Below are 16,525 nucleotides of genomic sequence, written 5' to 3' on the forward strand. Positions count from 1 at the left end.
GGAGCCTCCTGCTGTGACCTGGGCCTGTCTATCACATCCTCTGCAGCATTTCTTTCATCTCTGCTTTTTCATCAGGTATTGGATGAACTTGACTCCTTCAGATATTATGTGGAATACCTCTGATACTGGTTGGGTAAAAGCAGCTTGGAGCAGTGTTTTTGCACCATGGATCTGTGGATCCTGTGTCTTTGTACACCATATGCCACAGTTTAAGTCAGAAGTTATTGCAGAGGTAAGCTTAACATTTTATACTGTGATGTTTATTTCCATTTTATACAAGTGAAGGAAACAAACTGGGCTCCAGTCCATGGGTGCCACTGCTCAGTAGCAGCAGGGATAGTACTTCCCACATCCCAAGGAATCATCCCTCCATTTGGTGCCCCTTAAGCTCAAGGAACAAGTGTTTTCTCTCCTGGTTAGGCCAAGTGTCATGGCTTGAGTGTAGAGGACAATTGGAGGAAGATGCAGGATATAAAGCTCTTGGGATCACTACTATGTTGTCCAATATTGAACCTAAACCTCAATTCAGGTATGGACTTGCAGCTGTTTTGGGGTCAGGCTGAGTATGGGCCAGTAATCAGAGTATGGCATAAACCTGAACTCCTGAATTTTCAGTGAGTTGCCAGAGTTCCTATTCCTCCCCTAAGGCCCTTTTAACCAATCTGCTGGTTAATTCCTCTAAACATTGGCCTCTTTTGTTAATCACCTGTACATTTACAAGGTCACACCCAGCATTACACTTTCTTCTCAGCACAATAACTTCCTGTTTTTCTAGACTCTCTCAAGATACCCCATCACCACCTTCTGCACGGCTCCCACCGCCTTCCGCATGCTGGTCCAACATGATGTCAGCAGGTACAGCAGGGAGGGGAGGGAGCCTGGGCTGCACTGCTGGGACAGCTCTGCATGCTGAGCTCCTTGGGCTCCTGGATTCTCTTCTTCTCTTCAAGGCAATCTAAGGAGCACAACTTGCTCTCAGTTTTGAGATGTGAGAATAATTAGCCACACCGTGGGCTACTGGGGCTTCAGGACTGGGGCTTTGAATAGACAGCACAGAGGAAACTCTGTGGGACAATTTTTAACTTGTCACTTCCTCTGAACTTAGGGTTCACAGTTCAGATTAAGTCAATGTTTTAGGCAGCATTGAGTGAGGGAATTACTGGAGCACCATGGAGTTGTTCTTATATGTTTGAGAATGAAGGGAGCAGTTAGAGGAGTTTCACATACTGGGAATTATTTGGCAGCTGTTCCCATCAGTTTGTTACTCTGTAAAATACCCAGTTTGTGAGAATTGGTTTGTAAGGAGTTTTCACATCTTTGGTCACACTCTTGTCCCATAGGCCTTTCATCCTGACAAAAGCCAACCCAGGTTTAGCAGAGCTCAGCTTCTGTGTACCTATTCATCATTCCTTTTGCTCTAGAAATTTCTCTGTGTTATATCTGATCTTGGATGTTGGCACACAGCTCAGCTTTCCACACACATCTCATGTGCTTGTTCAGTTTTCTCCTTTTATGTCAGCTCTCCCAAGGAAACACTTTTGCTCATGCATTTTCCAGCAGAAAAACCTTCTTCTAGTGACACAGAGATAAACCACATCATCTTCAGTGGCAACTCAAGCAATCTAGGAGTCTAGTCCAGGTGTGCATAATAGGATGATGATTATCATTTCCAAAGGAGCTTGTGAAGTTTTAGGTGTACTTCCATGGAAATTAGAGGGAGGCTTTTCTGTTAAATCTATTTGCTGTTCTTTTCAAGAATTAAGAAAATTATTTCATTTGCTGTTTCTTTCAAGCTACAAGTTCCCAAGTCTGAAACATTGTGTAACTGGAGGGGAAGCACTCAATCCTGAAGTGTTGGCGAAGTGGAAAACCCAGACAGGGCTCGTTATTCATGAAGGTTATGGCCAGACAGAAACAGTACGTTTGCAATAAATGTAATTACGTTTATTAATTTATTATTAAAAGCCTTCACCATCTTTACTTCAAAAGCAAAACTAAAATAGAATATTTGCTCTGGATATCAATTTGTCCTATCTGAGGTTTTATTGAAAAGTATTACAGCAGCTCACATCCCAGACTCTGATGTTCCCAAGAACCCCAGTGCTTTGGTCCTGATTCAGCCCTTGTCACAACAAAGTCACAAAGGAGAGTCCTGTCTAGTGCAAACAATTATAGAATTTACAGCACGTTGCAACAATTTAAACAATCTTTTATATATCTCTTCTGCAGGTGACAATCTGTGCCAATATGAAAGGAACGAAAATTAAACCTGGCTCTTTGGGAAGAGCTGTTCCCCCTTACGATGTGCAGGTGCGTGGGATGTGGCAGCTGTGGCTGGCACAGTGGGGCAGTGCTGGCCGTGTCCCCTCTGTGCCCTGCTCTGAGCTGCAGCAGATGCTGCTGGGAGCTGATCAGAGCCCTGCTGCTGTGTGTGACCTCTCTGCAGATCGTGGATGAGCACGGGGCTGTTGTGCCTGCAGGAGCAGAGGGCACCATTGCTGTGCGAGTGCAGCCCTCGCGCCCCTTCTGCCTCTTCTCTGAGTACCTGGTGAGCTGAGCTGCCCTGCTGGGTCTGTGTCTGCTGGGAGACTCGGGAGGGAGCCAGGGCAGAGTGCTGGAGCAGCAGAACTCCATGCAGGGTCTTCACAAGGTCTCACTGGGTTACTTGAGGACTTTGAGCCTGATCAGTGCATGGTTCCAGGAACAGACTGACAGAGTGTAGCTTCAAAATGCAACATAAACCAGGGGATACTTGTTCTGGGTATGCACCAGGCAGTTGCCATGCACTTCATGTTCAGAGCATCCCCCTTTTCCCTCTATTCCATTTCTGTTTTGGTTAAACAGAATGCACATAAATTCTTCTCTTATACATCAGAAGCTCAGGGAAGCTTTCCCAGGCACAGGTATTTTATTCCCTTATTCTACTATCAGAGGTGCCCCCATTCCAGCAGTCTCTGCAGTCAGAGAAACCTTTGTGCAGGTGCCTGTCACACACAACATGTGCACAACATCAACAGCACCAACACAAGCTACAGCAAACCCCTCACATGTAGATAATCATATAGCTCTGAGGTAGTGACACACATAATCAAACACCACTTTTCAAATGGGGATGCTCTACCCACTGAAAGCAGAGCCAGGTTAAGGATGAAGAGATATTTTGGTTCAGGTCAAAGGTCCATCTAAGTAACTGTTTATCTGTGGTGGTGCTGAGGTGCACGACATTTTTAAGAAAACAGCAGAATCAGGCAATCCTAAAGAAATTCTCCCCTGTATTGGACCTGACATATTCAATAGGCTTTGGGGCTATGGCTATGTTTTTAATCCTCTTCTGAACCCCCATAATATTTATATACTTGTTGCATTCTCATAAATCAACTTGCACAGTCGTTTTTCACTTTGTCATAAAAGCCTTCTTTACATTCAGTATTGTTACTTCAGGTTTTCACTATGTCTTCTTTTGTCAAAGTGTTTTTCCTGTGTAACCAAAAGGTTATACTGGATATGTAGGTCCTAAAGGTCAGATAATGCTTTTCCTTCAGGTCACCTCATTTGTGTTTGGTTTCACAGTTAACAGGAAAACGTTTCCTCTGGAAGTTATTTTGGCAACCCCCTGCAATGATAAGTCATTTACCTGAACAAAGTGGATTACACCTTTAAGTCATTTCCTGTGTTGGATGGGCATTTTGATAGAGCATGACCTTTTCTCTATAGAACAGAAATCTACTATAAAAGTGTTTTTGTCCATTTCATATGTCCCCACAACAGAGCTGCTAAAGTGGCACTAGTTATTTAGTTGAAAATATAAAACAGCATTGAACACACTCATTTTGAGAACAATTGTTCATTTTTTAAGCAGTTCAGTCACTGCAAAGTAAATGCATTAAAATTCACTAACATTAAGATATTTTTTTGAAAATGTTTGATTGTTGCCAGGATAATCCAGAGAAAACTGCTGCCTCTGTGCGTGGAGATTTTTATCTCACTGGGGACAGAGGCACTATGGATGAAGAGGGATATATCTGGTTTGTGGGAAGAGCTGATGACATCATTAATTCTGCTGGGTAAGGTTTTTCCTTTTAGATTTGCCTCATGAAGGAAAATGGGAAGACCATTGGAGTGGTGGGGCTGATGTCTGTGCTCCCCCAGGTACCGCATTGGCCCCTTTGAAGTGGAGAGTGCATTGATCCAGCACCCAGCAGTGTCAGACGTGGCTGTTGTCAGCAGCCCCGACCCAGTGCGAGGGGAGGTAAAGCAAAGCAGACAAAAGTTATGAAAGAAATGCCCTTTATTCTAAACATCAGTATCCCTATATGTACTAGGCTTCCTTGGAATTCAATGTGTTGTAGATTTTTGAAATTAAGTGGGCTTATTTTTTAAAAATCCATATCCTAATAGATCTTAAAATATCAGAATTATTTCTTTGTTTGCAGGGTTTTGATGTGTAAAAATAGTTTGGCTTTTCAACCTCATAATGACATACTTTTGTATAAGCAATGAAATTTCAATTAGTCATCATTTTGTTACTTAGTGTACTGTAGCAATGACATCAAGAGTGTTTAAATTTTGTTTTATATTTTCCAACTCTGCAACACTTCTTTGAGCAACTGGGATGAGATTTTGGTATTTTTTATTTTTTGTATTAGAACTTCTTGAAAGTTTAATAATGTATAAATTTATGGAAAAAAATGGAAAATAGCCAAACATTCTCTGCTGCAGAATGGGTCCTTCATAGCACAGCAAATAGGCTAATGAAAAGGGAAATAAAAGAAAAAACTCACATTTTGCCATTCTGAATATTGACACTCACTTTTCACAACAAATGTATTCCCTTATTCCCTCTGGAAGTTAATGGAATCTCTTCATTCTTGTGGCACAGGTGGTCAAAGCCTTCATTGTTTTAGCTCCTGCTTTTGTATCACATGATCCAGAAAAATTAATTCACGAGCTTCAACAACATGTCAAGAAGGTGACTGCACCTTACAAGTATCCAAGGAAGGTAAGTGCAGCCCAGAAAGAAAGGCCCTCTCATTGTACCAGAAACTGAGCACTTTTTGTTCTGCCTCATCTCTTTTTCAACAGCATTCTGACCAACACTTCAAGCAGAGTTAGATAAAATAAAAGTAGATTACAAGGTCTGTTGTTGCTGTAGCCTTGGGCTGGCTGTGTGTGCTAGAAAGTGCCTGGAGGGAGGAAATGGTCATGAAATTTTATTTCATGAGCAGCCTTTCTTTCTTTCCTGGAGTACTGGGGTTTTCACAGCAGCTCAAAAGGGCAAGGCTTTCCATTCTATCCAGTTCTAGCTTGAGCTCTCCTCTGACACACAGCCAAATCAAAACAGCAGTTCCTGCTGGCATCGGTGGCTTGGAATCCATCTCTTCCCACTAGGGCAGACCAGTAACTCCCTGTGCTGAAAGCTGAAGCTCTCAGCTCCTAGAGGTCAGGGTCTCCCTGCAAGTAATGTCTGTGCAGTGGTTACAAGGTGTAGTAAGGAATTCACCATTCCAGCTCTGGTTGTGCAGCTTCCCATCTATTTATCCCTTGCTATCCCAGGCTAAAAGTCTTTTCACAATCTTTTGTCACACCTGGGAAATTAACCACAAGTTTTTTGTCTACAAGGGAGAATTTTTGCCTTTCAGGTGGAGTTTGTTCAGGAGCTGCCAAAGACAGCTACTGGGAAAATCCAGAGAAAGGTTCTAAAGAGCAAAGAGTGGGCAAAAAAATGACAACAGCAAGAGTGATCTGGAAAACGAGGAGAGAAATTCTCCATCATGTGTACCAGCCATAACACATGACAGAGCAGGTTGTCATGACCCAAAGCAGGAGGAGAACGTTGGGAAAAACAAACTGTGGAAGAAAAAGGAGAAAACATTCTTGAGGCTATGTGGTATTGGAACCATTTTTGCCATCGACCAGTAAATTTTCAGAAGGAAGGAAGTGCAAGTAATTCAAAGTGTGGTATGGGAGAGAGAAAGACTCAGGTGCATGCAGAGGTCTAGGGTTTTTTACTGCAATTTGTATAAACATCTTCCTTAAAAAAAAAAAAAAATGGGTGAAACCACGAGGCTTTGAAAATTACAAATAAATGAGAAATTAATAAAAATATATTTCTCTTGAGGTGGATATCAACAATTAATTAACATCCAAAACCTACCACTCTAACATTCTCGAATTTTTCAGGGTGGAAGGAAAAAGGCATTTCTTTTTAATGCTTCTCTTCATCATGATGTTTGTGATCTACTTAAATGGTTAAACTGGAGGGAAGAGTGCTTTAGGTGAAGGTGCAAATTATGTACAATTAACAATGGTGTAAATGATTACAAGAAAAAAGTTACTCCACAGAAAGTTCTGCTGCTTGATCTGTTTTGTGCTGCCTTCTCTTCTCATTACTCCAGAAGAAGAGAGCAATAAAGTCAGAAGGGTCTCACTCTAAAACCTTTATTAAGGAATGGTCATGTTTCACATCTCCAGGGAACAGCTGATCTTTACAGTGCCTCAAATGGGAAGCATGTCCTGAAAGGTGAGTGAAATGAATGAAGGGGATCTCCCCCAGCAGATCTCAGTCTCTCCTGTGTACAGCAGACAGGTCAGGAAAATGTTATTTATCTGAACTCCTCACATTGATGATCACTGAGCAAAGCAAATGGTATTAAGTCAGGAATAATAATTTCTGTTTCTTCCTACTCATTCTGAGAACTTTGCCATTACTGGGTCTTTTCCTCTGTTTTCTGTCTCCGTTTTCACTTCTACATTTGCAGGTGAGAAAGTGTTAAAAACTTGAAGGCTCTCACAGTCTTCTTGATGGACATTTTTGTAGAGCACTTTGGAATCCTAAACTTCAAATGTGCCATTTTGCCAGTCTTGAATATAATTTCCCTAAATATTCCAAAATATTATGTCCTTCCTCTTTTTCTCAAAGTGTGTTGTATAGATTTTGTCATTGTAATGCTCTGAAATACACAAGTTACAGCTAAATTAGAGAATTAGAGCAGACTGAGAAAGGAGAAACATCTTCCTAAGTGATCAGGGCTTGTTTACAACTGGTCAGTGTTTCTCTGTACAATGTCCCAGGAGTGTGGAGAAGACCATGAATTTCTGTTTCTTTTGACAAAATATCTGTTCTGGGGGGGGGAAATTCTGCATCTAGATCATTTATGTTAGCAGATATCACTGAAACAATTAAGTTGTGTTAAGCTTGGGTATTTGAACTAATTTGCCTGGTAGGCAGATTAAATATTACTGTATAAGGTTCTGCTAAGGAGTAAAGCAATAGTTCCAGTGTTAAATAAGTAACTTTTTCATGAGGAATAGAATTTGGCCAATGAGATCTGTGCATCAAAGATGTGAGAACAAACAGTTATGAATGCAGACAAGGGACATGGGGTAAAAGACTGCAAATTGAGCTTAAAAACCTGGGGCAAAGGGCAAAACAGCTTCACTCAGGCCACAAAACTTTCCTAGGAAAAAGTATTTTATTCAGAGTTCACCTGTGATTTTGTAATGGAAGAGGGCATCTGCAGCAAGCAAATGTAGAACCACTCTGCCTGGGAAGGTCATGAGCAAATCCTCCTAGAAGGTATGTTGAGGCATGGAAAAGACAGGAGGTGTTCCCAGGCAAGCAGTGTGTAAATGAAATTTGGGGGCCTGCATAAGGGATTACTGGAGTGAAAGTGCTTGGGACAGATGTAGTGAATGGACCTATGAGTCAGCAGCTGGTGAAGTTAAAGGAATGAGAATGTTGGTGGAAGTTAGGAAATATTCTTCAGCTCCACGAGAAGGAAAAGGAATGGAGAATCAGCTAGTGAATGCTTTGATGACAGAAGCAGGGATATTCTTCTAATGCAAACATTAACATCTGATGATGTGTTTGAGGAAGGAAAGTTGTGGGCAATTAACAGCCCCAAAGAACATGTCAGCTGAGACACAGACAAGGTGCCAGATTAATACAGGACATTAATCCTTAAAACACAGAAGGTAAAAAATATGAGATAGCAGGATGGGGAACTTCACATTATTTTAGACCATTCAAACCATCAGTCTGCAGTGGGCCTGAGTGAATTCAATGAATTGCCCATCAGCTCATAACTGGATTGTCTTGATAATCTCAACATTTATTTGTTTTGTTGGTTCTTCTTGTTGTTGTTACAGGATTCATAGCAACAACTCTGCTAATTTTATTAACCTCAAAATGACTGTGCTTATTCCTTCTGCATACTGTAGTGTTAAACACTCATATCACAAAAATACATGTACCATGACATAGAATGAGGGTGTGTGTAAACAACCTGTTTATTCAAGGCAGTTTGCATTCATTTATCCAACATCCTACATGGGACAGCAACCAATAACTGGGCTGGTTTAAATGTATTTTTTTTCATTCCAGGTGACTGGTTCCTTAGGTGTGCACCTGACTCTTCCCCTCATTGTCTGATAAAACATCATTTATCATGAGAACATTTATTAAATCCTGGATTCCTCAGTGTTTGTGGATTCTCAGGTCACCTTCCAGATCATTCCATGGAAACAACAGGCTTCTTACATCTCAGATTGTTTCCTACTATGAACCAATAAACCAGTGCAAAAAGGAGCTGCCAGAATATTTCAACTTTGCAAGTGATGTCTTAGATGAGTGGGCTCGACTGGAAAAGGTAGTATTTGTCTTTTATTTTATAGGCATTGTGCTGTTAACCCCAGCTGTCAACAAAGAACCACAGAGCCCCTGGATCTCTCTCTCTCTCTCTCTCTCTCTCTCACACACACACACACACACAGCCAGTGGGACGGGGAGGAGAATCAGGAGAAAAAGAAGGTACAACCCATGGGTTGAGAAAAGAGCCATTTAATATTTGAAATGCTATAATAATAATCATTATCATATTGGTAGCAGTAGTAGTAGCTCACTTTCCACTGATTCATGCCCAGCCCATCCCCAGATACCTCCCAGCAAACTTCCCCCCAAGGTATTGTTGGCAGAGTGTGGGAAACTGGAAAGTTCTTAACTTACAGTAAGCACTGCTTAGCAACAACTAAAACATCACTGTGTTATCAGCACTACACTCATCCTAAATTCATAAACCACAGCACTCTAGCAGGACTTGTAAGAAAATTTAATCTACTCCAGCCAAAATGAGGACATAGTGGAACAAATCTCTGATGATACAAATCAGGTTTCCTCATTGGTACTGGGCAGTATTAGCTGCAGAGTGAAAGCACCATTCTATTTTCTTTATCAGAAATAAAGGTGTCACCCTAAAAGAGTGATTGGCAGGGATGATTTGCTTAGTTAGGACTTATTTTTTATTGAAGTGAGACCTTTGAAGGTTTGTCTTATTTTAATATCTTCTCACGTGTCGTAGGATGGAAGAAAACCAGCAAATCCAGCTTTTTGGTGGGTCAATGAGGAGGGAGAGGAGGTGAAGTGGAGCTTTGAGGAGCTGGGCTCTCTGTCCAGGAAGGCAGCCAATGTGTTTTCTGGAGCCTGTGGTTTGCAGCCAGGAGACAGAGTCATTGCAGTTCTGCCTCGTGTTCCTGAGTGGTGGCTCCTGAACGTGGCCTGCATGCGAGCAGGTGAGTCACTCCCTGACTTGGTGGGTGCAGAGAGAAAGCAAACACAGGCTGCAAGCCATGAGTTAGATTACAGGGAAGAAAATGCAAACAGGAATGTTCTGTTGTGACCTCTACATCTGGTCTTCTGCCTAGAAGAGCATTGGCAGCAACCACACAGGAAGCACAGGGTCAGACAGGGTCCAGTCAAATGGCATCCTCAGGTGAGACCAGTGAGGGGTGAATGGCTGCAGCCTAAGGCCAGACTTGACCACATGTATAATGGAACAATTTATGTGATTAGAGTCATTAATAATTCAATAGAGCTATTTTGTTCTGCTTTCAAACTGCTAAACATCCATGCTGGATAAAATCAGCATCAACAGAGAGACACCATCAAGTATTTTTGGGAAATACTGAGTTTTCTCAATTGCTTCTTTCCAGGAATTGTCCTTATTCCAGGAACATCCCAACTAACAGCCAAAGACATCTCATACCGACTCCAGGCTTCAAAGGCCAAGTGTATCATTACCAGTGACACACTGGCACCTGCAGTGGAATCTGTCCTGCCTGGCAGCCAGTTCCTGACAAGTAAACTCCTTGTAGGCCAAGGCAGCAGGGATGGGTGGCTGAACTTCAAAGAGCTCCTTGTGTGAGTACCCAGCTCTTTCACCATCCTGCCTGTGAGCTGAAGGGAGCTGTACCAGAAGGTGACATTGCTGAGGTTTGGGGGGAATTTTCAAAATCCAAATGAGTTGCATTTCTCTGTCAACTTGCAGTATTGTGATTACATTGCATTAAGTACAGGTTCATGAAAGCCAGGTTTTGGGAGCCAAGTTCAGGTACTTCAGCTTCTTCTTGCTCTTCAGCCCTGTGATTCAGACTTTACTTGTGACAAGCAAAATGGGTTCTCTAACTTTTCCTTGTGATATATAATGCAACTATTTCTTTAGTAAGATTATATAATTTTGTAAGATTATTAATTGGTGATATTATATAATTATGTAAGATTATATAATTTAGCAAGAAAACAATAAAGATACTGAATACCTGGTGGAAAACTGCATGTAGTGACTGGAATGTGTCATTTCTTCTGAAGGGTTGCATCTGCTGACCATCAATGTGTCAAGACAAGGAGTCAAGACCCAATGATAGTGTATTTTACCAGTGGTACTACAGGCTTCCCAAAAATGGTGGTGCATTCCCACAGCAGTTATGGCATTGGATTTGCAATCTCTGGCAGGTATTGTCTTGCAGTTCCTCCCAGGGTGCTGACTAAGTGATGTGATCAGCATTAAACTGAAGATCTGACATGAAACTCCAGTAAATGCAGGATTTGCACCTTTCTCCTCATTCTCCTCTCATGGTAAAACCCTTGTTATTAAAAGCTTCTGGAAGACCCAGTTGAGCAATAAGGAAAGTGTCCCTACAGCCACACCAGGGGAAGTCAAGCACTCTCATATTGGGCCAACGTTCCCTGAGAACCAAAGCAACCTTGAGCCATTTCATTACACCTTAGAAGTTACCCTTTAGCTTAAACCTATGCCTTGCTACTCACTTGCTTTCCCTGAAAGTTTTTTCATCTCTGCTTTTTCATCAGGTACTGGATGAACCTGACTCCTTCAGATATAATGTGGAATACCTCTGACACTGGCTGGGCAAAATCAGCCTATGGCAGTGTTTTTGCACCATGGATCTGTGGATCCTGTGTCTTTGTACACAATATGCCACAGTTTAAACCAGAAGTTACTGCAGAGGTGAGTAATCCCCATATCCCAAGCAATCCAAAGGTACCAGAATGCCTATTCTTCTTCCAAGCTATTTTTTAAAAACACTCAGGTGGATGGTTGTCCTCAACATTGGCCTCTTGTATGGGGCAGAAACCTTAACCTTAATCTTCCCATGAATAATACTGGGAAAGCTCTGGTCTAGTTCCCTATCACCAATTAGGCTTGAGCCTGGAATAAAGACCCCTTGGAAAACCCAAAAAAACCCTTACTTACATCTACTGCTCTCACTGGTCCTTCATTTACATGAGTGACTTTTCTTGGACAGAAAGTTCCATATTTTCTACAGGAGCTGAACTGCCTGATTCAGCATTTTTATGGTTTTCATCTTGCAGACATTTGAGCATGTAAATTGTGTTAATCACCTGTACATTTACAAGGTCACACCCAGCATTACACTTTCTTCTCAGCACAATAACTTCCTGTTTTTCTAGACTCTCTCAAGATACCCCATCACCACCTTCTGCACGGCTCCCACCGCCTTCCGCATGCTGGTCCAACATGATGTCAGCAGGTACAGCAGGGAGGGGAGGGAGCCTGGGCTGCACTGCTGGGACAGCTCTGCATGCTGAGCTCCTTGGGCTCCTGGATTCTCTTCTTCTCTTCAAGGCAATCTAAGGAGCACAACTTGCTCTCAGTTTTGAGATGTGAGAATAATTAGCCACACCGTGGGCTACTGTGGCTTCAGGACTGGGGCTTTGAATAGACAGCACAGAGGAAACTCTGTGGGACAATTTTTAACTTGTCACTTCCTCTGAACTTAGGGTTCACAGTTCAGATTAAGTCAATGTTTTAGGCAGCATTGAATGAGGGAATTACTGGAGCACCATGGAGTTGTTCTCATATGTTTGAGAATGAAGGGAGCAGTTAGAGGAGTTTCACATACTGGGAATTATTTGGCAGCTATTCCCACCAGTTTGTTACTCTGTAAAATACCCAGTTTGTGAGAATTGGTTTGTAAGGACTTTTCACATTTTTGGTAAGGTATTTATTCTTGTCACGTGGGTCTTTCATCCTGACAAAAGGCAACTCAAGTTTAGCAGAGAGCTCAGGCTCTGTCTTCCTATTCATCCTTTCCTTCAGTCTCAGGTGTACTTGGAAAGTCAAGGAAATCTGTTCAGTTAAGGCTGTTCACTACTCATTTTAGTAGTTAAGAAAATTATTTCATTTGCTCTTCCTCTCAAGGTACAAGTTCCTGAGTCTGAAACACTGTGTAACTGGAGGGGAAGCACTGAATCCTGAAGTGTTTGAAAAGTGGAAAATCCAGACAGGGCTGGTTATCCATGAAGGTTATGGCCAGACTGAAACTGTACGTTTGCATTAATTCTTGCAGTGTACCCATTCAAAGGTAACAAAACCAAACCCACAATACCCTTGATAAATCAATGGAAAAGGTGAGAATCACTTATATGATTATAACAAAAAAAAAAAAAATATTTTGTGTAATTATGATTATACAGTTCCAGAATCAGCAAGCTGTATATTTTAATGGTTTAGACCCCTGCAAAAACAGAGACACTTCAGATCAAATAAGTTGTAGGACATCCCCTTGTCATCTTTACTTAAAAAAAAAAAATCTGAAAAAATAATTTGCTCCAGCTATCAATTTGGCCTGTCTGAGGTTTTAATGGCAAATATTAAAACAGCTCACATCCCAGACTTCTCTGTAAGTGAACATCAACAAAATAATTAAGAGCCAGATCTCAGGCCTTCTCTCATTTTGCCCTTGAAATGGTCCCAAATTAATTGTCCCATTATTGAAATAAGATCTGGAATAATTTCACATCTGCTGTCCTGCAAAGTCAAGTGTTTGCAGGATAACCCACTGGCTCAGACTCAACAAAACCAAGCTCACACAGGTCTGACCTGAAGTGCCCCTCAGCTCCTCTCTGATGTTCCCAAGAACCACAGTGCTTTGGTCCTGATTCAGCCCTTGTCACAACAAAGTCACAAAGGAGAGTCCTGTCTAGTGCAAACAATTATAGAATTTACAGCACATTGCAACAATTTAAACAATCTTTTATATATCTCTTCTGCAGGTGACAATCTGTGCCAATATGAAAGGAACGAAAATTAAACCTGGCTCTTTGGGAAGAGCTGTTCCCCCTTACGATGTGCAGGTGCGTGGGATGTGGCAGCTGTGGCTGGCACAGTGGGGCAGTGCTGGCCGTGTCCCCTCTGTGCCCTGCTCTGAGCTGCAGCAGATGCTGCTGGGAGCTGATCAGAGCCCTGCTGCTGTGTGTGACCTCTCTGCAGATCGTGGATGAGCACGGGGCTGTTGTGCCTGCAGGAGCAGAGGGCACCATTGCTGTGCGAGTGCAGCCCTCGCGCCCCTTCTGCCTCTTCTCCGAGTACCTGGTGAGCTGAGCTGCCCTGCTGGGTCTGTGTCTGCTGAGAGACTCGGCAGGGAGCCAGGGCAGAGTGCTGGAGCAGCAGAACTCCATGCAGGGTCTTCACAAGGTCTCACTGGGTTACTTGAGGACTTTGAGCCTGATCAGTGGATGGTAGTGCTGAGGTGCAGGACATTCCTAAGAAAACAGCAGAATCAGGCAAACTTATTCTCCCCTGCAATTGAACTACCATAATGAATAAGCTTTGGGGGTCCTATCTATGTTTTTCATCCTTTTCTGATCCCCCATAATATTTGGATAGTTGCAGCATCCTTGAACAACAACTTGTGAAATGTAATTACTCACTATGGGATAAGAAACTTCTACAAGTTCAATATTGTAACTTCTGGTTTTCACTATGTCTTGTTGTAAAAGTGTGTTCCTGTGTAACCAGGAGGTTACACTGGGTGTAGAGGTCCTATAGGTCAATGCAAATAATGAAGTTTTTCCTTCAGGTCACCTCATTTCAGTTTTGGTCCTGTCAGTTAACAGTAAAAAGTTTATTTTGACAGGAGCTTATCAAGGCAACCCCCTGCAATGATAAATCATTTCCCTGAACAGAGTGGGTTACACATTTTTGTGGGCTACACACTTGCTGTGATGGATGGGCATTTTGATAGAGCATGATCTTTTCTCTATAGAACAGAAACCTCTTCATACACTCTTTAGTGTGTAGGATTCTTTTCCACCTGTCACATACTTCAGGCATCAAACTGCTAATTAACATGGCTCTGGATATTATAGTGGAATATATTAAACATTATTGAAAACACTCATTTTGAGAACAACATAAAAAACTATTTTTATCATTTTTAGCAATACTGGAAAGTAAATGCATTAAAATTCACTAACATTAAGATATTTTTTTGAAAATGTTTGATTGTTGCCAGGATAATCCAGAGAAAACTGCTGCCTCTGTGCGTGGAGATTTTTATCTCACTGGGGACAGAGGCACTATGGATGAAGAGGGATATATCTGGTTTGTGGGAAGAGCTGATGACATCATTAATTCTGCTGGGTAAGGTTTTTCCTTTTAGATTTGCCTCATGAAGGAAAATGGGAAGACCATTGGAGTGGTGGGGCTGATGTCTGTGCTCCCCCAGGTACCGCATTGGCCCCTTTGAAGTGGAGAGTGCATTGATCCAGCACCCAGCAGTGTCAGACGTGGCTGTTGTCAGCAGCCCTGACCCAGTGCGAGGGGAGGTAAAGCAAAGCAGACAAAAGTTGTGAAAGAAATGCCCTTTCTTGTAATATCTTGGCAGATCTTGCAATTTCAGAATGATTTCTTTGTTTGCAGGTATTGATGTGGGAAAATAGTTTGGCTTTTCAACCTCATAATGACATGTTTTTGTCCAAGCAATGAAATTTTGATAATTTTTCATTTACCATAGTGGTAATGATATCCAGAATGTTTAAATTTTGTTTTACATTTTCCAACTCTGCAACACTTCTTTGAGCAACTGGGTCAAGATTTTCAGCTTTAATAGGATATAATGTTAAGGGGGAAAAAAGCTGGAAATATGGAAAAAATCCTCTGCTCCTGAATGGCACAGCATTCTGTAATAAACAGCTAATGAAAAGGAAAATTAAAGAAAAAACATTTTGCCATTCTGAATATTGACACTCACTTTTCACAACAAATGTATTCCCTTATTCCCTCTGGAAGTTAATGGAATCTCTTCGTTCTTGTGGCACAGGTGGTCAAAGCCTTCATTGTTTTAGCTCCTGCTTTTGTATCACATGATCCAGAAAAATTAATTCACGAGCTTCAACAACATGTCAAGAAGGTGACTGCACCTTACAAGTATCCAAGGAAGGTAAGTGCAGCCCAGAAAGAAAGGCCCTCTCATTGTACCAGAAACTGAGCACTTTTTGTTCTGCCTCATCTCTTTTTCAACAGCATTCTGACCAACACTCCAAGCAGAGTTAGATAAAATAAAAGTAGATTACAAGGTCTGTTGTTGCTGTAGCCTTGGGCTGGCTGTGTGTGCTAGAAAGTGCCTGGAGGGAGGAAATGGTCATGAAATTTTATTTCATGAGCAGCCTTTCTTTCTTTCCTGGAGTACTGGGGTTTTCACAGCAGCTCAAAAGGGCAAGGCTTTCAGTCAGCATTTCATCATCCCAGCCCTGGCTGGGCAGCTTTCCATCCTTTTACCTCCAACCATAATGAAAGTAGGTCTTTCCTTCAGCTGAGAATTTAACCAGAATTGTTTTTTGCATTTCAGGTGGAGTTTGTTCAGGATCTGCCAAAGACAACTACTGGGAAAATCCAGAGAAAAGTTTTAAGGAGCAAAGAGTGGGCAAAAATATAAAAATAGGAAGGGTGATGTGGAAAAACAAGGACAGAAATATTCCTTCACCTGTACCAACCATAACACATCCAACATGGCACGTGTTTATGACCCAGAACACTTGGAAACATTGGGAAAATCAAACTGTGGAAGAAAAAGTAGAAAACTCTCATATGGCTTGAGGATGTTGCTATTGGAACCACTTTTGCCATTGATGAACAAATGTTCTGAAGGAAGGACTTACAAGTTATTAGAGTGTGGAATGGCAAAGAGAAAGGACAGACACAAATGCATACAAAGATTTCATTTTACTGGATATAAACATATCCAGTAAAAAAATATATAAACATATATAAACATATATATAAATAGCTTCCTTGCAAAAAAAAAAAAGTGTAACTACAACTCAAATATATACAAATAAACGAGAAATTAATTAAAATAATCTTTGTCCTGTGGTGGGTATCAGCAGCATATTAATATATTCTTGTCAATAACTACCACTGTAACATTC

The 16,525-nt window shown here is 41.6% G+C and overlaps 2 protein-coding genes across 4 annotated transcripts in view; both read left to right on the forward strand.

Annotated features, from left to right (window-relative positions):
- The window catches only part of LOC130259092 (acyl-coenzyme A synthetase ACSM4, mitochondrial-like), a 16,167-nt gene extending 10,050 nt beyond the window's left edge, over positions 1 to 6,117 (forward strand). For 2 of the 3 annotated variants that reach the window (XM_056503052.1, XM_056503053.1), the window contains exons 6-14: positions 76 to 232; positions 776 to 855; positions 1,794 to 1,917; positions 2,230 to 2,310; positions 2,447 to 2,548; positions 3,937 to 4,064; positions 4,150 to 4,249; positions 4,880 to 4,999; positions 5,640 to 6,117. In XM_056503052.1, the coding sequence (XP_056359027.1) occupies positions 76 to 232; positions 776 to 855; positions 1,794 to 1,917; positions 2,230 to 2,310; positions 2,447 to 2,548; positions 3,937 to 4,064; positions 4,150 to 4,249; positions 4,880 to 4,999; positions 5,640 to 5,726 (979 nt within the window). In that variant the 3' untranslated portion in view covers positions 5,727 to 6,117. Of the gene's footprint in view, positions 1 to 75; positions 233 to 775; positions 856 to 1,793; positions 1,935 to 2,229; positions 2,314 to 2,446; positions 2,549 to 3,936; positions 4,065 to 4,149; positions 4,250 to 4,879; positions 5,000 to 5,639 lie in introns of those variants that run through there. The other variant, XM_056503054.1, reaches the window with a different exon arrangement.
- Positions 6,118 to 6,362: 245 nt separating this feature from the next.
- LOC130259093 (acyl-coenzyme A synthetase ACSM4, mitochondrial-like) lies at positions 6,363 to 16,444 on the forward strand. Its single transcript, XM_056503056.1, has 14 exons — positions 6,363 to 6,520; positions 8,384 to 8,648; positions 9,357 to 9,567; positions 9,988 to 10,195; positions 10,643 to 10,786; positions 11,144 to 11,300; positions 11,765 to 11,844; positions 12,516 to 12,639; positions 13,370 to 13,450; positions 13,587 to 13,688; positions 14,611 to 14,738; positions 14,824 to 14,923; positions 15,418 to 15,537; positions 15,946 to 16,444. The coding sequence occupies exons 2-14, from the start codon at positions 8,448 to 8,450 to the stop codon at positions 16,030 to 16,032; spliced, it is 1,743 nt and encodes a 580-aa protein (XP_056359031.1). The 5' UTR covers positions 6,363 to 6,520; positions 8,384 to 8,447; the 3' UTR covers positions 16,033 to 16,444.
- The last annotated feature ends 81 nt before the right edge of the window (positions 16,445 to 16,525 follow it).

This window comes from Oenanthe melanoleuca, chromosome 14 (assembly GCF_029582105.1).
Source record: "Oenanthe melanoleuca isolate GR-GAL-2019-014 chromosome 14, OMel1.0, whole genome shotgun sequence".
NCBI lineage: Eukaryota > Metazoa > Chordata > Aves > Passeriformes > Muscicapidae > Oenanthe > Oenanthe melanoleuca.